Raw genomic sequence first — 25832 nt, forward strand, 5'->3', positions numbered from 1 at the left:
AAGTTTAAAAATTATTTAAAATTAAATTGAATGAAAGTCATTAAAACAGGTAACTGTAAACTGACATCTTTAAATAGGCTCATTTATAGGTCCCGTGGAAGCAATTATGATCTATCATTATCAGCTTTATGTCGTACAATATCAAAAAAGAAAGACATACATAAGCAAAAATATAAATCCATCATTTTTTTGCGAGAGAACAGCGTCTCAGCCCAAAAGCATAAACTACTCAAAATCAATTAACAAGATACAGCTTCTTTCAAAGCTGTGCATTTTTTCAGCTGTGCTGTCCATCAATTGGATTTGTCAATAAGGTCATAATTCGACAAGGAAACAAAACTAGGCTCAGAAATGAAGAAAAATGAAAACTCGTAGCGTCAAAGCGAGAAATCATCAGTTAAATATGAAACGGTTACAGACATTAATTTGAAAATCAGGAAAATTGAGTTTTTACCTGTTGTTGCTGAGACAACGCAGGAGTTGAGAAGAATTAGATAAAATGTTGGAAAATTTCGATATTGCACCAACAATTACTGGATACAATGAAATTGAAAGTCATAAGAGACATTAGATAACAACTAAAATTGCTGTATAGGTTCAGTTATCCCTCCGTGAAGAACCAGTTGAATATTCGGTTGGAGGACTAAGTCATTGCACTACAAACAGTATAGCAAATAAAAACGAAACATCAGAAATCCAAAAAATTTTACAAAAACAATTCTTCAGAGCCATAAAAGCTATGAGCTTAATTATGAAACTATCATATATGTTCGCTTGGCCCTATTTTTCTTAAACTTTTATAGATCAACAATTGAGACTTGATTTGAAATTTCTGTGAGCAATTTAAATATAAACCTATAATTGCGGGAATATTTCTAGAAAAAGCGGCAGCCCATTAAAATGTTAAAAAAATGTCCATCATGAGGATCCTTGGTGAGATCAATATCAGCTCTGATATTGCTGTGCGGCTAAAAAACCAATCAATTGTTCAAATGGTTGCGAAAGAGATCAATTTTTAAACCAAAAATTTCAGTATATTAGAAAAAAAAATTATTATCGTTTATTATTTTTATTTATTTTTAATTAATTTCATTTTTAATTATCAATAATAATTATCATTTTGTTAATTATCGAGATTAAATTTGCAAAAAACTGGCAAAAATACAACTCCAGAAATTTCTTATAACCAGAGGAAGAACAACCAGCTCTCTTTTTCAGCTTACAAAGAACACTATTGCAGTGTTAAGGTGTATGCGTCTAGAAAATTTAAAGAAAGTGGGCTAAAAAAACATATTCAGTCACATTTTAGACGAAAGACGTCTGAAATTAGGAAATTTTATCATAAATTTTTGCCCCGGAACGAAAATGACTGTAGAAAAAAAATGTGACTGAATATGTTTTTTTAGCCCACTTTCTTTAAATTTTCTAGACGCATACACCTCGACAATGAAAAAAGTCGAGAAATTAATTTTTCCTAAACGGAAACATATGTCATCATTGGATTTGTAGGGTGAATCAATTTGTGAATAAATACGAATAATCTAAATTTTGTGAATAAATACGAGCAATTTAAATATAAACCTATAATTGCGGGAATATTTCTAGAAAAAGCGGCAGCCCATTAAAATGTTAAAAAAATGTCCATCATGAGGATCCTTGGTGAGATCAATATCAGCCCTGATATTGCTGTGCGGCTACAAAACCAATCAATTGTTCAAATGGTTGCGAAGTAGATCAATTTTTAAACCAAAAATTTCAGTATGTTAGAAAAAAGTTATTATCGTTTATTATGTTTATTTATTTTTAATTAATTTCATTTTTATTTATCAATAATAATTATCATTTTTTTAATTATCGAGATTAAATTTGCAAAAAACTGGCAAAAAAATAACGCCAGAAAGTTCTTATAACCAGAGGGAGAACAACTAGCTCTCTTTTTCAGCTCACAAAGAACACTATTGCAGTTTTAAGGCGTATGCGTCCAGCAAATTTAAAGAAAATGGGCTAAAAAAACATATTCGGTCCCATTTTAGACAAAAAAAGTCTGAATTTTGAAAATTTTATCATAAATTCTTGCCTCGGATTGAACAATTCGGCAACTCTTCTCTTTCTTTGAAGATAAAATCTACTGCTTTTAACAGTTTTAACACATTTTAGCAAAAATGACGAAAATTTCCTCAAAAATACGGAAATTGTGAATGAACACAACAGAATGTCGTCTACTATTCTTAAAACGTTGAACCTCGATAACTCCCTGTAAGAAGCGAAAATCGAAAATATGTTTTAATTTCACATTCTACGCTGGACGGTCTTTCTAATGATACCACTCTCAAATCTCTACGGTGATTATATCGATCGGCCAAAATCGACTGAACGAAAAAAAACAAACTCATTTGAGAATATAGTTCCTCCCCCCAATAAAGTGGGTCGGAACAATGAAAAAAGTCGAGAAATTAATTTTTCCTAAACGGAAACATATGTCATCATTGGATTTGTAGGGCGAATCAATTTGTGTATAAATACGAATAATTTTGTTACAAAAAAATGACTGTAGAAAATTCGTCTGACTGTAGTCGGTTTGTTTTAACCCTGAAAACTCTTTTAACGATCTCTTTATTTATCGAAATTTACAATCTGCAAAAACCAATAGATCGTAATAGCAAAAGGCAAAGGACGCTAAAAGTTCATTGACTTTTGTGCATACCATTTGAAATAATTGAGAAGAATGTATGTTCAAATAAGAATTCCAACTTTGAGCTAAAATTGGTTCTTTTGAGGCTTTCACAGATCGGGCGAGATGCAATGTTTTCAGGCTCTTTAATTCTGTTGGGTAATTAATCAATTTTAAAAAACTTTCAAAAGATCAATCTGCTAAACAATTGTCATGATTCTCTGATCAAAAGTGCAGAAAATGAAGAGCTAGTACAACTTAATCGGAAGCTATGTTCCCATCTATTCTTTTAATTTTAATGTCTTTCAGCTAATCAAAAACTGGTACTGTACAGAATTTGTATAGCTTATCCGCAAGCTAATTTTGTTAATAGCTAAAAAAGGTGAAAAAGCCGTGTTCAAAGATGAAAAATTTCTTTTATTATTTAGTACCATCTAAGAGGTCATTGGAGGCAAAATATTAAGCTGTTTTAATAAACTGTTTGTCTTTTAACGGGTCAAACATTTACAAAGCAAGTAAATAATTATATAAATGAAGGATTAAATTTAGTGATTAAATTTGGTACCTTTCAATTTTTATTACTTGAATTTGTTTTTGTTTGTTTTTCGGCAGTTTTTGCAAATTCTCCTCGGACAAATAGGTGCTCCGAAATAAGGAAATTGTATTTAACTTTTAAAAAAAGTGACCCAGTAATCGGCGCTGAATAGTTTCTTATAGTTTCTTTTTGAATACAACTGTCAACTGAAGAGTAATATCACATTCCCGATGCCCCCCCCGCGGCTCCATTGAACCCCATTCCCCAGTTGAAATATTTTTGGTCAAAAAACATATCAGCATGTTAAAACTGCTGTGCACTCAGGTTTGGTTTGGGAGGCGATACAGTTGTATACCCGCTAAAAACGGGTGGGAAAGGGGAGCGGCAGGGGCATTATAATTCAGTTTTCTGTAAAATTGGTCTCACGTTGTTGACGTTTATCAAGAAGAATGGATCTGAACTCATCACTTGAAGTCATGTCAATAGTAAGTACTGCTTTTCTCAATTTATTCTTCGCAATTATCGTCGGCCACATTTTTCCTTCGTTGCATTTATGACAACTTTCGGATCTTTTCTGTTTGTGGCAAACCATAGTTTGTTTGCAGAATATTTGCCTCTCCCGAGCGCCTATCACACTAAGTGGTCAATAAAAGAGATCTTATGATCTTAAATTTGTTCGCCAAAATATGAGTGAAATTTTCCGGTCAGATTGGAACAAATTGTACTCTTTGCATTTGAACCAGGTCATCAATAAGCAAACGTAGATATAGCACCACTTATTGTGAACATCTGGACTGTTTTGGCGTCTACCATATCGAGCATTAACAAGAACTTTGTCGTTTTCAGAAATATAGATGAACGCATTTTGGTGAATTTTTGAGATCTCAATTTTGTGGTCAAAGGGCTTTTGTAACGTGGCTCGTATGATCTAGTGGCCTTGGTTTGGTATATAAAATTGACATTGAGAAGTATATGGTATTGTGAAGTTCTGAAGGACACGTAAACGCTGTGAATTAATTTATGCATGTTTCACACGCAGGTTGGGTTTTCATCATTGAAGATGGGTTATCAATTGTCCTCGTTTATGACGGCGATCATTATTGAACCCACACAGGGGGTATGGTGCGTTCAAACATACACAGGTGAGGAATTTTTTAACGAGTAACATAAAAGCACCAGTACTTACGGTCGAGTCAAAGTCTGCCCCACCATCACACTTAATTCACTTTCACAGCAAATTAGAAAATGAGGAACATAGCAAATTTTATCAGAATGCAATTTGTTTTTGTCAAACGTCAAATTTTTGTGCTTAGAGTCTCAATGAAACCATTAATGGAGAACTCGGAGGTCCATTGGGTCCCAGAGGTCCAGGTCAACTCCGATTCCAGGAGCACATTAAGGCCATTCGATGGATCATTTTCGTAGTGTGTTCCATGGGTTTGTTTGGAAACTTGCTGACATTCTTGGCCTCATCGAAAATTGTGGATAATGGCGATTCTAGTGGGACGGTGTTTATGAAGGTGGAGTATTTTTTGAAACATCTTTTTGACCAACGAGCGAAAAAAGATCACGCTTCTCAATACCTTCTCAATTTATTGCTCTTAACGACGTCTAAGTAGAAAAATTCGAGGGCTGATGATTCTTTGTAGCTATACAAGGTGCACGTATGATCATAATGTACTTTTTGGTATAATCTTTGCATGGTAATTATTATTAATAATAATAGTACTAGGAAGTCCAAAACGTTATATTCCATCATATTACTGTATTTGGTAAACTACCAGACAAAACTTAGGATTCGCAAAAATTTTTGCAAGGCGCTTTGAAAAGTTCTGATTTTCTGCTTTTCTTTCTCATCAGACTCTGAAAAGTTGAACAGTTTTCCGGATGACTGCAAATGGCAATCGCCGCCCTCAGCTTCCAAGCCGGCTATTATAGCTCACTTTATTCTTTCCTTTTTTAAACAATTCGATGAATTTGAACTGTATTGGGGCGGTGTCTTTTCCGCGAATGAAGATGAGTAATGTTGATCTACACCTCTCCTAATTTCTCCTAATTGTTGGTTTCTCTATAGTCAACCTGATGAACGAAAGTCAAGTAGAGAGAACATTTCTGAGAAAAGCAAGCACATTTTTTAATAGTTCTAAATGCTTTAACTCTCATAAGTTTAAATGTTTTATCTCATAAGTTATCAAGTAATTGTACACCTGGGGACAAGGTGAACCTTTAGGAGCATTAGACATTTTGCGTTTTATAGACATTTGCGTTTTATGGATGTTTTTCAAAATTCCTAGAGCTTTTTCTATCAAATTCTCTGTCACGAAATCTGTAGAGCATTTTCGGCCTTATTTAGTCTTTCTCGTGATTTTATGACTTTTTCTTTTGATTGTATTCTGTTTTATATTTTTCTATTCAAGAGACATGAACAAATTACACACTTTTCTTGTTTTTTTGTACTTTTCATGTTATTTTTGGCCATTTTTATTTTTCGTGCTTTCCCTCATTTCTCCTGATTTTTTGAAGTAATATTTCACGATGGCTAATGTGTTACTAAGAATGAAAGCTTGAAAGATTGATATGGAGCGTTTAATAGGCCAGTTGTTATTGAAAGAATTGAAGCAGTTTCTAATTTTTCTGAATTTTTCCGCCTTTTTTGGCTCTCTCAGCGTCTTCCTTGGAATCAGTGTGACTTTTCTTCTGCTAATAGTCCTTAATTGAGAACTCAAAAAAGTTCATATCTTGAAACTATAATAGGCTTCAATTCGTTGAGGAGTTTGCAACTTGTAGAGAGTTTTCCATGAGGAAATCTATTTAGTTCCTGACATTTCTTCCATTGTTTTTCTTTTTCCCTCGTTTGTCTTGCTTTGTTTGGTTTGTCTTTTATATTGTTAGTCAAGAGTTGAGTAATACAACCAAAATTTCATAACGCTCATAACGCTTGTTGAGTGTATGGCGATTGGAGTCGCAGTTTGATTTTTTTTATATTAAAAAAGTTTCTGAATTTGATAATTTGTTCTCCATTTATCTGTTTATGTTCCATTTTGAATTGAATAGCACACTGAAACGTTTATTTTTTTTCAGAAGAGTATTCGGCTGCAGTATGAGTCAAGTTTACTTTGAGCGCATTCCGAAGTCTTTTAGGCTATGTTTTTTTAAGATATGTACACACATGTTTGAAGTCAGATAGGAGTGATCAAAGTGCAATTGAGTTCTTATTTGAATCAAGCCAAAGTAATAAAAAGACCAAACAAGCGATTAGTTCAAAGCTTATTTTTTTTCAAAAGATACCAAATGTCATCGCACAGAACTTTGTTTTTCCGTAGAGCATTAATAAAAATATTTAATTTTTTGCAGTTGTTAAATACATCGGGATTTTTGTACCATTTTGTTTTTATAAAAAAATATGAGTATTTGAGTTTCACCCGTATTTTCTGTTCTTTTTGTCTTCTGCTATTTCTAAAGGCTATTTAAAAGACTTTTGAACTTTAAGTTGTGGTTTTTTGTTGCCTTGCTGTAGTTTCTCACTGTTTTTGTTGACTGAGACAAGATTTTTTTCCGCGCCATTTTGCCAAAACTATGGAATAAGTTGTTCATAGGTTGTTAAATTTGTCTCAGTGGTAGTAGTATGAGATGATATAACCTTTCTGATGTTAAATTCGTCAGCGCATTTGAAGTTTTTTCTCTAGAGTTAAATTTTTTGCCTTTCAAGGCCCTGCTTTTCTCAAATTTTCTGATTTTTGCTTTTTTCCTTGGTAATCTTTTCTTACTTCGATCTTTAGGTTTTTAGGAAGTGGGCATATGTTTAGTGCGAACGTTTTAAGGAGGTTTAGAAAGAAGATTTTTCCATATGTTGTTTTTGGGTTTTGAATGTTTTGAAACCGCTGATTTAGTCAATTGAACGTGGAATTTTTCGGCGCTGTTTTATTTGTTCAATCAGAAGTTAGTTGCACTTCACATATTTTGGCCGCTCATTTTCAAGACACTGCTCGAAATTTCCAAAGTTTCTCTTTTCATTTTTGTTTCCTTTTGTGCGAATTGATCTTTAAAAACGCTTTCTCAAAGCAGTCTAAAATGATCAAGGACAGTATCGGAAAACAAAAGCAAACGAATAAACATGATAAACTCTTGAAGAAAAGCCTGGCATTTGAAAATATTTCTAACTAGTGTTAGTTAGCAGATCTAATGAATCACAGCACTCTCTAATTGATTGTCTAATCTGTCTTTTCGCTCATTCAGAAACAGGAGTGCGGTCAGTTGCGAAATCTAATTAAAATATCACACGCTTCTTACTTTTTCCTTTCTCGTAGAAGATTATATTTTTCTTGTTCTTGTTTTTGTTTAGCTCCCATGAGAGTCTGACCAACCAATGATTATTTTTTCCGCAGAAAGAGCATGGTTTCTTCATCAATGAAAAAGATTGACAATGGAAAAATGAAAAAGTATGTGCCATTTTTTGTCGTTTCTAAAATCCGAAAAAAACTGAAAAAATGTCAATTATTTCAATCAAAACAACCAAAAAAATTTTAATGAAAAGCAATTATCGGAACGCTACCAGTATTGCTACTCAATTCACCACAAAAATTATTACTTGGTACTATAACCATGGTCTCCAGTTTTTATAGGATCTCATGTGCATAGCCGAAACTGGGTGCTACACGTATTGTTCTTTAACTCAAAATAACAATTGATTTTTGGGAATTTAACAAAAAGCTTGCAATGTTTCAAAATCTTTTTCCGATATCAGCAAATATGACAAAACTAAAGGTTTTTTTAGAATTCTCGACTGCAATTGCAAACATTGTTTCTTGTCAAAAATATAAACGTAGTTTGGCTCTAAACAAGATAAGTTTTGAAAACTAATCTTGTTCTCATGTGCAATTTGGTCAGTTTGCAAAAAAACCGCAAAATGTTTGATAAGAAAAATTGCACGCAAGATTACAAATTGGCGTCGACATTTCAAATTGTTACCAGTTGTTAACTCTATGCAATTAAATTTTCTTAAATGACGTGTGGTCTTCCATTTAAGAAATAATCAACTTTTGCTTCTATATTTGATTTTTATCTGTGGCGATAACTGATAGCCAGACAAGTAAAACCACTGGTTTCTAATTTTTTATAGTCAGAAGATAATTTGATCTTCGAAGGTACTTCACAAACTCTTGAACTAATTTTCATGCTACTATTTATGCAAAAATTGAGGACAGCCGAACAACATATTGTAAAAATTTCACAATTATTATAAAAGATTTCTAGTAAAACGAAATTGGTGGAAATCACTTGGCAGCAGTAAAAAAAAATACGATAATTCAAACAGATACGACCAAAGAACCATCTCTAGCTGGTCTTGACTCATATTTTGTAAGCAAACACATCTTAGTAATTAACACTAGTATAATTTATGTAAATTACAACAAATTTGGTTCGATTTATCTTAATTAGTATTTCTGTAGTTTTTGTAGATTTTTTTTATATATCTAGACTCTATCCACGAATTTCATAAAAAAGCATTTTGGATCCAAAAATTGTCAAATGGGTATAAATGATTCATCAAAAAGTTTTCACTGCTCTCCAACAAAAATTGAATTAATAATAATTAAATTATATTCAAGTGTTGTCTTACGAGAAATTATTTCTTGAACAGTTTGGTGATTACTGAAACAGTTTGTTATCACGCCTGGTGAAATATTTTTCTAATAATTGAATATTATTCTTATTCACAGAAAAAATGTCGCGACTGATGAAACAATTTTCTCATAATTGACCAATTTTTCTCATTTACAATTTAAAGCAGTTGGACATGTGGGGGCAGTTTTCATCCAATAAAACTGGTTAAACAACTAAATTAGTTTTCTTCGGCGAACCTTATGGTTGCTGACTTTAGTCGCTTATGCTGACTTTAGTCGCTTATGTCTCAGCCAAAATGTTTTAAATTTTCTCAGGGTTTCAGGTAGACGCTTAAGTCGAAGCGTAAAGTTTTCTCCCGATCAAATAGTTTGTCTTGTGTTGTACGAAATGACTGAAAACGGAATTTTTTAGGTGTTTTGGAAATTCTAGCTCAAAATTCTTATATCAACAATTTCAATGCGTGTTGAATTATAATCAATTATACAGCGTATTCCAGGCAGGTTTCATTATTTATTTCCAGATCTGTTGTGATAAAAATGACATTAAGTATTAAAGAAACTACAAAAAGACACCATGTTGGCAAAAAAACCCAAGAAACAAACAAAAATTGCCTAGAGTGCCCGCGCAAAAGAAAGCTAACACTTTTTTTTAGAAAAAGGAAAGAGTTTGTAAGACTTTGCCTTGTAGGGGAATTGTAGATGCAGAGACCATTGACAAACCCCCATTTATGTTGGCTTGGGATGCTCCAAAAATCACGCAATGTCTCAACAAAAAAATTGTGCTACCATAGAATTTTCATATTTTGTTCGCTAAATATGGTAAGAATAAAATATAAGATAAAAAGAACAAAACATCAATGCAAATTTACTTTATAAGTCTTTATGACTACGATAACCTATCAATTCATGGATCTATGAAATGTCAGTGATCCTTTCTATTGATGTCAAAAGTTTCATTTTGTAGAAAAAAGTGATAAATTGTTTTCTATTATAATAGTAATTTATTTTCGAACTAGTGTATAGGTGTACAACACATTCGAGAGGTCACCAAAAAGGCCTCGACGCCTGACCATAGGGTGGTGCCTCTATTTAGCTTACAGAATAAAGTAACTACACTAAGCTACTATAAAGTTACCAGAACTGTCCCATTAACACTTCGTTTCCTTGTATGTAATCGTCTCTTGAGTTAAGTAGGATCTGGAAAAGAACACAGCCCAAAACTTAATTTTAGAAATAACGTACTTAGCGGCAGTGTTCTGTATAAGCAGGAAAATGCTAATTTGCCTCATCATGTCCTTTGGGCAGAAGATATTTGCAACTTCTCTCCAGTAGTCTAAGAAAACGAAATTAAGAAAAAAGAATAATCGCTAAAGATAAAATCGCTAGTGTAGTTTTTCAATAGTTTCAACGCTACATACTTGTCACAATACTGATGAGTAAAATTTTTGTTGTCTAGTTCTGATATTAAAGAAGACGGTTTCTCGAACTGTCGTTAGAACTTAAAAAAGTTGTTCAAACGATGTTGGCGCACGAGTTTAGGCTATTTTCGTGCTTTTAATTTTGTTACACAAAATATGCGCAGGTGGTGCGTAGGTGGTGCGCACAGTTCACTTTTGTTCTTACTTTCTACTTTTTCCCTTTTTAAGAAATTTAGAGTTTTATCCGTTTCCTATAAACTCAACAATTCAACAAAGAGTTTCAACAATTGGTATAGGTGAAATTATTTTAGACTGCAAATATTTACTTTGGAGTCATCTTTTTTGTGTACTGTATACAAATATGGTTGTCTAAACTATTTTCTCTGCAATGTATTGATATATCTTTTTGTGTCTTCATCATGAATCAAAACATTATGCTGCATGGTTGGTTATATTTATGTTTTGTACTCAATTATTGTGTTCTTGTTGTATTTTATTATCTTATTGAAACCGTTCTCAATGAACTGAATCTAGCAAAAAACGCACCTATATTGTTTCTTCAATTGTTGAATATGAGACCTGAATTTTAGTTTTCATCAAATGAACATTTTGAAGTGAACAGTCGGTTGACCTCGAGAAGAAAGGCCTTTTGAAACGTTCTAAATTGTGCAATCTGAGTTTCCTCCGAGATTGATTTTTGACTTGACAATTGAGCTTATTTCAAATTTACTTTGAGTTTTTTTTCCACTTATCATTATATTACTTAGTTTCTTATACTGTGAGTTGTGTTTAAATGGAGTGCTCTGGAACGAGTCTTTCTGCAAGTTCTGCAAGTGATGTTAGTAATGCTGAAGAAGGGGTAAGAAGTCTGTCCAATGAAGTTAGGGATCTAAAAATCCGAGTTGGTCAACAAGAAAAAATTATTGCTAATTTAAAAACTCAACAGCAAAACATAAAGAATTGCTTACGTGCACAGGAGAGGTACTCCAGGAAGGACAGTTTACTGATAGTTTACCCTCCCTTCGAGGCAAACAGGGTTCAGAACGTAACAAGCGAAAGGCTCAAATTTTTCAAAATTATATGGGTGTGAAAACTCAATAAGATGCTATTGAAGCATGACATGTTGTGCCAAGTACTGTTAACAACAACATAATGCCAACTGTCATATGCATTTTTTTTATTTTTAGGAAAAAACAATGATCTACAAAAACGCAGAGCATTTAGAAACAAAAAAAATTCTAACGAATAGCAAAAATATCTATTTGAACACGCCATTAATCGAATGCGAGGCAGCTATCAATGCTGAAGCTAAGCGACGATACTTCATTACCAGCACAAACAACTGCATGGTTTCGGTACTAGTGGAAAATGGTAGAGGAAAAAATGAATTCCTCAGAGTTAATGATATTGACGATTTGGATAATCTGAATGTTATCAAACGAAAAAAAAACAATTGTTACGACGAAGACGAATTTTGTCCCGCTGCAAAGAAGCAAAACAAACAAGTGAAAAGCAAAAAGGAAACTGTCTGGCGCAAGACAAAAGGATTATGACTGATATCTGAACATGGAACTAAACCTTTTTTTGTTTTGTACCTATTTGCTAAACTAATTGTTTAATTGTTGAAACAAATGTTAAACTTTGTTGATGTAGAGTGGGAATAACTGAGTGCTGTTTCTTGGGGGAAAATGGAAAAAATTAAATAGCTTTTGGTAAATCGCTCCTTCTAAAGTTTTTCTCATTGTTTTTTGAAGCATTGTCTCATGAAGAAACAAAAATGGGGAAGAAGTTTAACAAAAGGATTTTTCATTTTGATACTCTCCTCGTGATTTCCGCGAGCAATTTTCAAGCTGACTGTGATTTCCGCAGTCAACTAGTTTGAAACAAGAGTATTGAGATAGAAAAAGAAAAAAAAGAGTTCTGTGATTTCCGCGGAACATTATTATTAATACTGCATATTGAAGATAGCAATTAAAAAAAACGAATTTTCACTCAGTGAATAAGTTACATTCTTACTTAAGGGTGTGCAATTTGTTTCACTAGACATCCTCTAATTTAATTTTAACATGCTTTGCTTCACTTATATCAACAAACGGGAGAGAGAAAAAGGGAAAAGGAGGAGAATAGGAAGTGACAAAAATTATTTTTTTTTATTCTTTATTTCTATTTCATTTTTTTTTAATTTTTTAACTCAATTTGTTAATGATATCATTGGTCAAAGTTTATTACCCAGTTTATCTAGTTGAACTATTCTCTCATGGTCGTCATAGACAAAATGTTACTGGGCGAAACCAAGCAAGACATCATGCTACAGAACATACGTTCACCAACAAAAATTTTGATGAACTCACCTTAGAAAATGCGTCTCTGAATGAAAAACCTATAGCAGTCTGCTTAACAGAGACATGGCTTAAAGATAAGTACTCGTCAAATATTTTTCACATAGATGGTTAAGATTAACTGTTTACAAGCCACAGGGAAAAAAGAGAAGGAGGTGGTGCATTTTTTGTACAAAAAAACTCAATGTTAAAATACGTGGGTCCCTAACCCTGAATAATATACAAACGGTAACTGTTTACATCAGTATTGGAACAAAAAAATATCAAAGACTTGTGTTTATATATCGCCTAATGCCAACACGATTGCTACTTTTGATGTTCTTAGTGTTTACTTGGAACAATATGTTAGCTATCCACAAAACCTGCATTTGCTGTGTGGTGACTTTAATGTGAATTTTCTATCCAAAGGAAACAAGCAATCCTATTTATGGGAACTGACCCAAATGTTTGATTTCAAATAGGTAAGTGAGAACTTCGCTACACGAGAAACAAAAAATTCAAGTTCTTATATTGACCTGTTCTTTACAAACTTTGAATCAGATGTAGCCAGGCAAAAAACAAAAATAACTGATCGCTGTTCGCTTTTCCTTGAATTGAAGAATAAAACAAATTTAGAAACAGAATTTAGTTTTTCTCAATCAAGAAATTGGGCAAAACTAGAAAATCTTTTTCTACGGAAAAAATTAGTTTCGTTCTATGGCAGTGATTATAACAAATTGATGTTACCGAAAAAGGAATTCATAAAAAACTCAAATGTTTACAAAGAATTGTGCAGGAAGCATTAGATCACTATTTACCTAACACAACAGGAAAACAAGCACAGAAGTTCTGGATTGACATCGAAGTCAAAAATGCTGCTGCAAAGAAAAAAAGTTGTGAAAGAGAGCACTCCATTGTCAATCATTATTGGCCGATAACGAACACAAAGAACAGTGCAAGAAGGTAAAAACTTTGATAGAAAACAAAATGAAGATTTTTTAACAAAATCATATCGGAAAGGGTGCAGCAAACACAAACCGAAACTTTTTCAAAAAAACACAAACCGAAAAACCATCTCAAAAAGAAGTCAACCATTTAAATGAATTGTTTACTTCCATCGGAACGAGAATTCACATTTACCAACAAAATCGTTCCAAAAAACAACCGATAAAACAAAAATCTATGTTTCTTAGTGATGTTCCCAGACAAAGGCCTTTTTTGGTATCATAAATAATGCTCCGAATAAGTATAGTGAGGACTGTTATGACCTGAATTACTACTGCATTAAGAAATTTTCTAATGTGCTGAGCCCATTTCTACCGAAATGGTTTAATGAATGTTTCAATCTTGGCGTGTTTCTTGATTGTCTTAAAATTGCAAAAGTTTTACCACTTCACAAATCTGGAGATAAGAGTACACCATTAAACTTTAGGCCTGTTTCCTTATTACCAGCGATAGCAAAAATCTTTGAGAAATTGCTTCAGAGAAGAAAATTTTCTTTTTTAGTGAAATTTAATTTGCTCCCAAACTCTCAGTTTGGTTTCAGGGCCAAACGAAGTACAGTTGACGCGGTTTTCTTTCTGACTGAACTCCTGCGGCAACAATTTTCTGATAATCCGTTATTTCTGTTTGCACATTTCTGGATCTCAAAAAAGCTTTTGATACGGTAGACCATACATTACTCCTAGGCAAATGTTATAATATTGGTTTGGGAGGTCATGTCTTCAATATACTCAAATCAAACCTAACTAAACGCTCTCATTTTGTTCAAATTGCAGAAGTTGTTTCAAATACTGCTTTTGTTGATATTGGAGTTCCCCAGGGCTCGGTACTCGGTCCTCTGCTGTTCATAATAAACATGAACGATTTGAACAATATGCAGGAAGTTGACAATTTAACTAATCTTGGATCTAACATCATACTTTATACAGACGACACAGTGATTGAAACTTCAATTAGAGCCGGAGATGTTGTGATGAAACACAAAACTCAATTAGAAAAATGTAATCAATGGTTAACTAACAGTAAATTAGCAATCAATACAGAGAAGACGAAATCAATGTTTTTTGAAAAAGTAAAACTAACTGCAAAAAGATTATGTTAACATCGATAAAGAAAGAACTACAAACGTTGATTCAATACATTACCTTGGAATAACAATAGATAAGAAGTTGTCTTTCAAAAGTCATATTGAAGTGGTTAAACAAAAAGTAATAAATTTCAGTGGACTGTTCTACAGACTGAGAAAGTTTCTTAGGAAAAGTCAAATGATTCAGGTTTTCAAAAGTTATTCTCAGCCGGTAGTGCAATATGGTATACTGATTTATGGAAATTCTGTTTTGTCAGATATTTTATTGATAAACTCAAAACTAAAAATTGTTATCAGGATAATTTTCAACAGAAGAAGGTGCAACTCAGTGTGCGATCTAAGGAGAAAATTTAATCTGTTTTTAGCAAAAGAACTGCACTTGTACTAAGTACTTTAACTCTTGATAAAAATGCTAAGAGCCGAATGTGTAGTTAGTCACGTCAAATCCTTCTTGAATGATAAAGAGAAAAACAGAGTAAATAAAAGAAGAAAAACAACGATGCGCCTGGATTGCGGTGATCGAAAAAATGTGACAAACCAATTGAGGTTTAAGGTTCGAAAAATGTTGAATTTGTTGGTTTTTCTTGAACCTTCCTTTCTAAATACGATTTTAAAATTGACAAATCCACAAATAAAAATTTTCTGCAATTTGCCAAGAAACTACATAACTGACAACTAAGACTTTTCAATTTATTTCTTTTAAGTACGTGTAATTTTAAAACCCCTACACTCACTTATTAGTTTATTTCCTTGTTTTAACCAATCATGGTTTATAGTTCAATTAATATAGTAATTTTCTTTCGGTTTGTAATCAACAGTTCTTTGGTATTCCTACATTATAAGGCACCTGAAAACGGATCAACTGATGATCTAATGGTGTGCTCTTTTTCTGTTGAACTTCATTGCACATATTATTTGTACACAGTAGATAAACTTCTTTTGTGTTGCTCGGATAATAGTGATTAATCTTCTTTTCAATTACAATTTTGGTATGTTTTTAAAGTCTGTTATAAGTGCTTGTCAGTACGGGTGAGTCTATGTTGTCGTTTAAGTGTTCTCCTTAGATTCATCAGCCCATTAAGGCTGTGCCCAATTTTGATTTACCGGTAAAATATTGGTATAAATAATAAGTAGAAATTATTCGTAAAATATTTGCAGAAAATTTGTCGTTAGCAATCAATGTATTTATTTTCAGCTATTTTGAAAATAAGTCAACTTTGAAAATAAATTTCTTACTAAACAAGTTCTACTTACGTACGGTATCTATTAGTTCTATCAAACGTGTATTGTTAGTGGCTTTCTAGGTAAATGTAAAACCAGTTTTTTGCCGAAGACGTGCTGCTCTGCACATTCCCTGAGCTTGTTTCTGATAATGAAACAATTTCATACAAAACTCTATGGTTGTTGTGCTAATTCCTCAAAAAAAACTAATCAAGCTTCTTGTTTTTTTTTCAGTGCCTGGCAGTAGCTGATAACCTTGCGTGCATTCGGGTGATACTGAACACGTGTATGCCTCTATTTGGATTGAACTTGCGAGGACTCAACGTACCAGTGTGCAAAACTCTGGCATACTACTCTGGGTGTACAATGATCATTGGTAGGTCAGGAATTAAATCAAGATTTAAACCTCTCAGTCTTTTGGATTGTAATTGATGACTTGTCCTACTACTTGTTTTTTTTCATTTTAGGAAACAATTGGTTGACATAACTATGGCTCCTAAAATAAGATAAACAAGTCCTTAATTTCAATCCAACAATTTGACAAAACTAAAGATTAAAACAACAACCGTTTTTAGACAACATCAATCTTTGCAAGTACGCAAAGCTTAACACATTAAATGCGCAAAACTAAACAAAAAAACTCTGAAAAGAAATTATAAACATTCATTTTTCCAAAACTACTGTCGTAGAGGTAGGTAATCAACATTAACAGCATTTTATTTAACTATTTACACTCCACGCCCTTAGAATTTGTACAACATACAACAACCTTGCCAAAATCAATGAGAGACAAAATAAAAAACCGCAGAAACCAAAGTTGGCAACAAATCAGAAAAGTGTTGAAAGTTAGCGGTCTCAAAAACATAACTATAATACAAAATCATTTTACAAACCATACTAAACAAGTTTAGAACAAATATCATTTTAAATCGTATTAGGCGGACAAAATCAAAAATGACAACAATTAAATTCGAAACTCAAAACTTCACTTATACATTTCAAAAACAATTGACATCGAAATCATCAAAAATAATAGCTGACAACTGACGTCCATAAATCTATAAAACACACCGCCATAGAAAGACAATATGAGCTGTTATATTGAAAGTAAGCAATAAAACACGAAGAAAATCATCAAAAATGGTGAGCAGTCTAGTATCCATCAAATTTAATTTGAAAAAAAGAGTGTAAAATCAAGAGAATCACTGGTATGAATTCGAGCAATTACATTAACATTTATATTTGTTTATATTTGTTTAAACTAATTACATTTATATTTGCTTAAACAGCCGATGAGATGTTTCATTGAAGGATTTAATTGAGACAACAAAATGCACAATGAATACACGCAAAATTCAAAAGATCGAAAAAAATGTTTTATAAAGCAAGTAGTGTCTAAAAAGTAAACCCCACAAGCTAAGAGCTTTAAATATAAGTTGAGATCATTTTAATCTCAATAGCAAAAGATGAGACCTGTCTAATTATTTCTTATTAATGAGAGAACAAAATTTGGTGAAATAAATTTAAAAAAATAAATACTAAAGTCAAATAAACATTTAGCTAGGAATTGAGGGGATTCACTTGATTCACTTATGCCTACCAACGATACCTTATATTAACCAGACTAACTGATAAGACCACCAAAAAATTAAAAATGGCACCATAAAGTCACTAATAATTTTTGACAACAATTGATTTCCATATCTGTTCCTGCGGTTAAAGGAATGAATTTATAGGTTTGATCAAAACCTTATAACAATTTCGCTCCGTTTCCTAATGTAATAATCGAGCATGACCAAAATTCTCACTCTACTTTGATTTTTCTTTGGCCCCTGCCAACAAATCACTAACAAATAAGCCTACTAATGAATTCTTAAATCATTTTGAAAGATTAGCAGCGGAAAAATAACAAAAAGAAACAAAAACGAACAAATATTTGTTTCTGGAAATACATCACAAGTTGCGACTCCGGAACACCAATTGGCGAAACAACTTCCAATACAGATAGCCATCAATGAAAATTGACTGCAATTTAAGTAAAAAAAGAAGAGAAATGGTACTTACACAGATAGCCGAAAAAAATGAAAATTAAAAACTTTTTTGATAAAGTTTTCTTACAAAACTCAAATTTCGAACTTCTGACAATTATTCTGGGATATATTTTTTACTAACATTCTACAACTAAATCAATGAACAACCCAATGCCAGCCAGAAAATGCTACCCAACAATCAAAACATAACGAAAAACCGGACAGAAGAGACAAATTTTTTTGTCAGGAGACATGTATACATTTGCAGATATATAATAACTCTAGATGAAATAAGGAACAGAAAAAAGGTATTGCAAAAGATTTAAACTTAGGTAAAATAAACAAAACATTTATAAGAGGAAAATTGGGTCAAGTTTTGAGTAAAAATTCCCCATTATCTTTAACAAACAGAATTCAAAAAAATTAGCGAAGCAAAGATTACTACAGCTCATATACAACCTAATTCAACCAAAAACTCTCCGCAGATGCCATAAAAAAGTAACACTTTATCTATCCAAAAAACAATGTCAAGAGGTAACATTATCAATGGTAATGTAGGGTATTGTCAAAAACTTTTAAAAGAGCGACCAACGGAGCGAAACAGCAGAAATAGCTCAAAATTACGTCTAAAAGTCAAACATTTGCTTCAAATGTTCCAAAGAGATTCCGAACGTACTATTTTTTAGCTAAGTTCAAAGAGACGAACACCTTTTACTGGGTTATAAACAAAAAAACTGCTTTAAAAAATTCGCACATAGTCCAAAAATGTCGCTCGCTTAGCTCAGAACATTTTATTCACACCTAGTTTTCTCGTTCTCTCTCTCAGAATTATGCTCAAATAAAAAGCATTCTAAATTGTCTCGTTGCTTGACTTTTTGTCAGCAGAATGATTTAAACCATTCTTTTCGCGTGCTGTGTGACTTCTTCTAAAACATATCATCTAAAGATCCTCTGGAAGTCACAGAAATCAAAATATATCACCATTACCCCTGTTCCAGTCGTAAAAAGATAGCGTGCCAAATCAATCCAGATCATTCACACACTCACAGGTCTGTTGATTTGTTCTTGCTTTAAAAAACTCTTTCACGCCTCACGCTTGTATGAGTACTGATATACGAATATCTAGCCTTGTTATTTAGAAAACGCGCTCGCCGAACTAGGGCTTTCACTGAGTCTTTTCGGACGATCTTTGTGAAATTATTTTACTGATAAATAAAGCGCAATGCAACTATGTAGATGATTGTTTTGGAGTATGGTTGAAAAAGAGTGACGTTGATATCTCAGTATTTATTACAATTTTATGGTGGCAACCCTCAGCAGCCTTTTTGTACAAGAAATGGAGGCAAAAAAATTCTGGCATCATCCTTTTGCATAATGTTTTTTTAAAATAAAGGAAGCGATGTTTAGCAGAAAACTACAGTTATAACCTTTGGTTAAGTTAGCGGATTAAACGCTCAGATTCAATTTATTATTACACGCATCGCCTGTTTTTAGACAATTTATCCAAGAATTCCTTACTCTAAGAAATGTCAATTTCTTGACTGCCTTTTACATTTTTTTATGTATTGATAACAGCCTAGTTTATTCTCTCTCGACTCATTTTTCTGTCCAAATGAATGTTCAAAATTCCTTGAATGTTCAAAATGAGTCATTGATATGGGTCGTACGATATAAAGAGAAGGCGGAGCCGATTTTTGTAGCCATTAGGCAAAAGTGGTTAACTAGCTTTCTGTTGAAAAATGGCAAAAACTAAAAAAAGGACTTGTAGGCGGTACTTCAAAATCAAATTGTCGGAGTAATTAATCAAGAGTCCCCAACAATTATATCCACACAAAATGAGTCAATCCAGTTCTGTTAAAAGGTATTAATTTTTCAAACTGCTTTGAGAATACGAGAAACAGGGGTTGATTGTTTATTCTAACTGCTTTAGAGCTATGGGGTTGCTTAAATTTTAGGAAAATGACTTTCGGCGTAATTAGGATTTATATATATATATATATATATATATATATATATAAATATAAATATATATATAAATATATATATATATATATATATATATATATATATATATATATAAGGCAATAACGCCGATGATAAATTTTCGGCAAATTTTTAACTGGCTTTTTGAGCTATTATCATATACGACATTTGTTAGAGAAACTTGAGTACTTGGTAATGTCAATTGGGTTTTGAGGCTCCATCCCCATTTGGTTTAGTTGGTTTTCGCCTAAATTCCACCAAAGGGTAGTTGAAATTGTTTGCCTAATGGCTACAATGATTAGTTTCATCTAATCAAATTTTTGCCTAATGTCAATCCCTCAATGAAATACATCCTAAAGCAGATAGCTATAACGTAAACTTCTGAGTCGTGTATTTTCCTCATCTTCCTTATAAAAGATATATAAAATGAATAGATTGAACAGATTTTGTAACATATAAGGATGTCCTAAGGTAATAAATTTGAAGAGTCAAAAGAAGAAAAACATAAAACAAGAAAAAAACAACAAGAATAGAACATGCAGAACGACTGGTTTTTGGAAAAAAACTTTGATGCTAAATAAAAACTATTCAAATTGAGGCTGCATAGACAAACAAAATGTTGCTCAGAATCTCAACAATTGGATGGTTTTTATAAAAAGTCCTTAACAGTCATAGAAGAAAACATAATTAACACAAGAAAACAATGCAAATGAAATAAGATACAACCAACTCTTTTTTGCTCAGTTTTTTATGGATTTCTTCAGACCCAATACAGACACTTAATTGTTCTTATAAAGCTAGACAATGGAAGTTGTAAAACCACCAATTGTCTTTTTGATACACAATTAGTTTCATAAAAGTTATTCTTCAACCGTGGACAAAGGTAACGCCTGCAAATAAGCTATTTACAGCATTTCATTCAATTTTTAAATTTTTAACGTACTAAGTAGTTCATTTGTTAAACGTACTAAACATTTATCGTGAAAAGTGGTGACGGGTATATCCAGGTTGAAGATAATTTAAATTCAATTTGTTTACTGACTTATATTTGGTCACACGTTAATACCCTAATTTTAAAAGGTTGTCCTAAAAAAGTGTCAAAATGGGGCAAAGTTTCTCAAGAATTGCGGCACTTGCATTGTAATGCAGCTTTATTTTAAAGCCCTTAGTATTGAAATATTTGCATTTTCATTTTCTACCTGCGTAAGGAAAAAAATTCGAACACATTCAAATTTGTTGATTTAACAAGTTTTCCACGTCTTTTTGGTTTATTTTTGCTTTCTTTGCGTTGGCACAACCTCTCTTTTCCTTTCTTACTGAACAATTCATTTTTCAGTACATATAAACCTCTGCCGAATCCACTGAAGTTTTTTCAAAATTTTTTTATTTCGAATTTTTTGCAAGCTAATTTATGCCTCTTTCCGCTTGGTTTCTATTCGTTCTCTTTCATTTTTTTGTTCAATATTAACACTTATTTTGCGATATCTCCTCAAGTCTGTTTTGTTTTTCATGACAAAAGTTAATTTTCCGCTCAGTCAGCTTATTTAATTTTCTGCTGTGCTAATTTTCTTAAGCTTTTGTACCACATACTTTGTTGTTTTTTCTATTAGGATTTTTCCACTCATTCCGGTCGTTTTTTTGACTTGTTACAATTCCAATGCTGTGGTTTTCCGAACTTTATCTCTAGAGATGATGGCATGGGGACACCCTAGTCGAGACCTGGAATTTGTGAAAAATGACATGAGGACACCCTAGTCTACACCTTGAATTAGTGAAAAGACCAAATAATTCCAGGCGGGGGAGGGGGGGGGGGTTAATATTGAATTAAAAATTCTAATTTTTGTATATCCCGCCGATTTTTTTTCACAGACAAACATTGTTACGGTTGTGAGGGTAATTCGAGGACATTTTGTAATTGTCTAGCCAATTTCCAGGACACATTATTTTGTCCAACCAAATTCCGGGACACGTTTTATTGCCTAGCCAAATGCTGAGAGGGTTTTTTAGTTCAAGCCAAAGTCGAAAACAACACGCAAGATCCAGAAAAATTCTTCTCATACAGAAATTTTATCCAGGGCAGTCTTTTTCATGCCGGCCGAGGATGGTCTTTTAATAATTCCAGGTCTAGAGTGGGGCACTAGAGCTACAGATTATAATATCTGGAAAAAAATGTTGTGCACATTTTGTATTCAACTGTAACACCAGGAAACAATTCATTACTTGTCAAAATATGTATGTACTGAAGGTTGTTATTTCATTCCATATAGAATCTAAGATCTCGATAAAGGTTTGAGAAGCATAGATTACTCTGTTTTTACTTCAGCAAACTTTTGCCTGGCTGGCCTGTCCTTCGACCGTTTGCTGGCTGTGTGGATTCCAGTCAAATACTACCAGGAATCGAAACCCAAATACGCGTGGGGTGTCTGCTTGGCAGTAGTGTTGATTACTTGCCTTTTCTGCATCCCATTGATATTTCAATTTGAACTAGCACCCCCAAAAGGTCGCTGTTCTTTATAAAGTTCTCATTTCTAGTTATCATAGCATAGGATATGGACCAGATTGTCGTGAACCGAAACGAAGTAAAACTTGAGCATGAAAAAATTGCACAAGCAAAAAAGCACATTAAGCTCCAGAAAATGCAAAAAATATTTTCGAAAACATACGAAAACATGACTTGTATATTAACCCAGAATATCTTAAACAAACAAGAAGAAATGATTTCGTACACAATTTTCCAACCCATCAGATGAAAACACTCATAAACTATTAATAAAGCTTAGTGAGACAAAGAACTGTGAAATACCTTTTTGTTGAAACATCAAGTTGTTTTCGTTTTATCTTTAAATCAGAGAGTTAATCTGAGACACTTATTGATTTAGATCAAGGGATATCTCATATCGACATTCATTTTGTCACTTTTGTCGAAGTTTAGGTGACGCCAAGAAAAATACAAATAGTCCAAAATCCTCCAGAAACGTTTTAGACTGGTTTCACATTAAAAAACGTCTTTATCCAGAGCAAACAAAAATAAAAGATTATAGGTTTAATTATGATTAACTAAATTATGCATAACCATTTACGGCTGATGCTATATTTTACTCATACCGTTGGTCTGAAATTTCCATAAATTTCTCCAAGAACATCACATAAAGTTAATTTTGCGTGGCATTTTGTAAAAATCCGATGAGCAAAGCGATAATATCGCAACAAAGTCATAAGAAAGAAAAGAGCATTTCGAAAAAAATTCAATTTTGAAATAAATCTTTTGGTCATGAAAAAATTGCCGATTTTTTCTCGACAATGTTTAGTTTTTTTGGACATCGAAGACCTGCTGGATCAACGTTTTGTTAATGTAATTAATTTCATGATGTCAATAGAAAAATTTATAGCCAATGTAGCAATTTCATATTTTTTTTCAGTTACAAATCGTTGTATAATTTGCGTAAAATTTTATTTGTAGAATATTGAGAAAACGGTGTCAGGGCAAAATACCCAATGCCAAAATACCCAATGTGACAAAATACCTAATATACCCAATACTTTATTCTAACGTTGAAACTATCGGAACGATTAATTAGCATAATATTTAGTTAGTGCATTTGGTTTCAGGGCATAATATATGTATCGCGCTGCACATTCCAAATTCTTTAGAATAAACCATTTTTAACGTTTTTGAAAAATAGTGGAAAATTTTGAAAATGCTGAAAACATCATTTCAGAGAAATATGAACATCGTTTTAATCGTGATGATTCAAAAACTTCCATTTGAAAGTGTTTTTTGGTAGTTTTAATATTCTACTTTCTGTTATTTTTTTCACTCAATGAAAATGAAGCAACAATGTTTCAAACTAAGCAAAATTTGCTCAAACTAACTTTCGGAATCAATTTCATCAAACAGAACAACGGCCTTGGAGGTCTGTGTGACTTTGACTCCACGAATCTTCTGGCCGAGATCTACATGCAGTCAAATATCTTGGGATTCATGTTCCTCATTCCATGCATCCTGGTTGGGGGTACAAGTGTGGCCATTGTTTACAAATTGAGACAGTCATCCAAAACATCCTCAGGAACTGTTTCCGTTTCCATCTTTGCTTCGTAGAGGGAGAGTGGGTGGTGGATATATTCATTACCCCAGTCTACGAAAAAAAAGAAGATGCCCAAAAAGATAAAAACGAAAATTCCTTAATAAGATCTTAGTAAGACTCTTGGCAAGAAAACGTCAAGATATTTACATAGCTTGCAAGATCTTTGAATGTTCTTTGAGAAAAAGGATAATTTACCAAAACATTATCAAAACATCATAATGTTTTTAGTTCAACATTTGCTTAGACATTTGGCTAACATTTTGCCGAGATTTGCAAGGAAAATCAAGACTTTGGATGTTTTGTATCTTATAACAAATTTCGCTTCAATGGGTGTTGAAATCATTCGTGGAAGCAAAACTCTTCTTTTTATTGGTATTGAGTTATATTGGTATATAATATTGAGGTATATTGGTATATAAGTTCTATTGGTATTGAGTTTTTGAGATAATTAACTCACTTTGAGTCTGGTTTCCACTTAATATATTGTAAAAGTGGAGTGTATTTACATATGTATCCATAATCCCGTTAAATGGTGTTTAATAAGTCGTAGCCTTATTCTTTGAATGTAGGTGTACTTCGATGCCACAGACTTTTATAAGGTTAATCTCCAAACGTGGGGTTTATGATTAACTTATATCACTTTATTCAGAATATATCTTTTTCTTTTCAGTAATCATTTGCACCCATTATAACCTTTGTCGGTTTAATCATTCTAATAATTATGAGGCTTTTGGTTAACTTAGTATGTTCATATTGTCTGCAAATGGCCATTTGAACGGCCGTTTTTCATTCAAACTAACTAAATCATCAAGTTTGGAAAAAAATTGTCCCAAAACCTGAATTTTGAGAAACGGGGCAAAACATTGCCCAGGTTGGCGACAAAAAGTTTTCATAAACAATATGGAAACAGTTCCTCGACTTTCACAGCTGCGGCCAACACCGCAAGTAGGAAAAAGGAGCGAGAAATTACTCTTTCGCTGGTACTATTGGCTGTTTTTTTCACTGCCAACATGCTTTTGGCTGCCATAATTCTTGTTCTGGTCACTGGAAAATACGTCACTGATTTCTCCACTGAATTTCTCCTCAAGATATCAAAGGTTAACCAACTTTGTCATTACTTTTCGGCATTATAAACTTTTCGACCTGTTGTTTGTAATTGGACGCATTTTGGCGATGCTGCATGTATTTGAAAAAATACGAAGATGATGTCGCAGTACTGAGTAGCAATTGGGAATTAGATGTAATATACCCAGTAGCCCATAAATTATAAAACATACACTCCTTGATTTTTTTTGGGTTAACTTGAGATGTCAGACGAAGAACAAATCGGATCTATTGTGCTTTGGACCCCCCAGCTTAGTTGGCTTATATTTTTTACGCCCCCCTTCCCCCCCCCCCCCCCGGCGCACGTGCCATTTTTTTACATAGGCGCACGTGCCATTTTTTTACATAGGCGCACGTGCCATTTTTTGTTGAACCAAACATTAATTTCTCTGTTGGTTAAACGTTTTTATTGATGTCTTTAGAGCTTAACCAATAAAATGATTTGTAACTGGGGGCGTAAACACTGGGGGGACAGAATAGATCCAACAAATCTCTGAAATATCCTTTGAATAACAAAACAACCTAATCAAGCATATCATGATTATGAGTTCTGGTATATTTGGTGATATTATTCTTTATGTTTAGGAATTGCCAGTGGCTCTGAACAATGCAATGAACTTCTTTCTCTATTTTCTGGCCAGTGAGTCGTTCAGAATTGGAGTGTTTGCTACATTCGGGGTCAAAAGGGAGCCAGCCAGCTCAAAGAAAGGCAAACCAGCCGGGAAATGAGAAACACCAGAGTTTAAATTTCAAT

At 33.0% G+C, this 25832-nt stretch overlaps 1 protein-coding gene across 3 annotated transcripts; it reads left to right on the forward strand.

Moving 5' to 3' along the window:
- The first annotated feature begins 3233 nt into the window (after positions 1-3233).
- LOC142342151 (somatostatin receptor type 2-like) lies at positions 3234-24080 on the forward strand. Of its 3 annotated transcripts, none has more exons than XM_075393352.1 (6): positions 3234-3419; positions 3611-3691; positions 4520-4726; positions 16111-16252; positions 22213-22389; positions 23804-24080. In XM_075393352.1, the coding sequence occupies exons 2-6, from the start codon at positions 3656-3658 to the stop codon at positions 23986-23988; spliced, it is 747 nt and encodes a 248-aa protein (XP_075249467.1). In that variant the 5' UTR covers positions 3234-3419; positions 3611-3655; the 3' UTR covers positions 23989-24080. The 3 variants fall into 3 exon arrangements, with proteins under 3 accessions (XP_075249467.1, XP_075249470.1, XP_075249469.1); XM_075393355.1 differs by having other exon boundaries at positions 3234-3352; positions 3652-3691; XM_075393354.1 differs by lacking the exon at positions 3234-3419 and having other exon boundaries at positions 3585-3691.
- Positions 24081-25832: the final 1752 nt, after the last annotated feature.

Source organism: Convolutriloba macropyga, chromosome 7, assembly GCF_964194025.1.
Source record: "Convolutriloba macropyga chromosome 7, txConMacr16.3, whole genome shotgun sequence".
NCBI classification, from domain to species: domain Eukaryota; kingdom Metazoa; phylum Xenacoelomorpha; order Acoela; family Convolutidae; genus Convolutriloba; species Convolutriloba macropyga.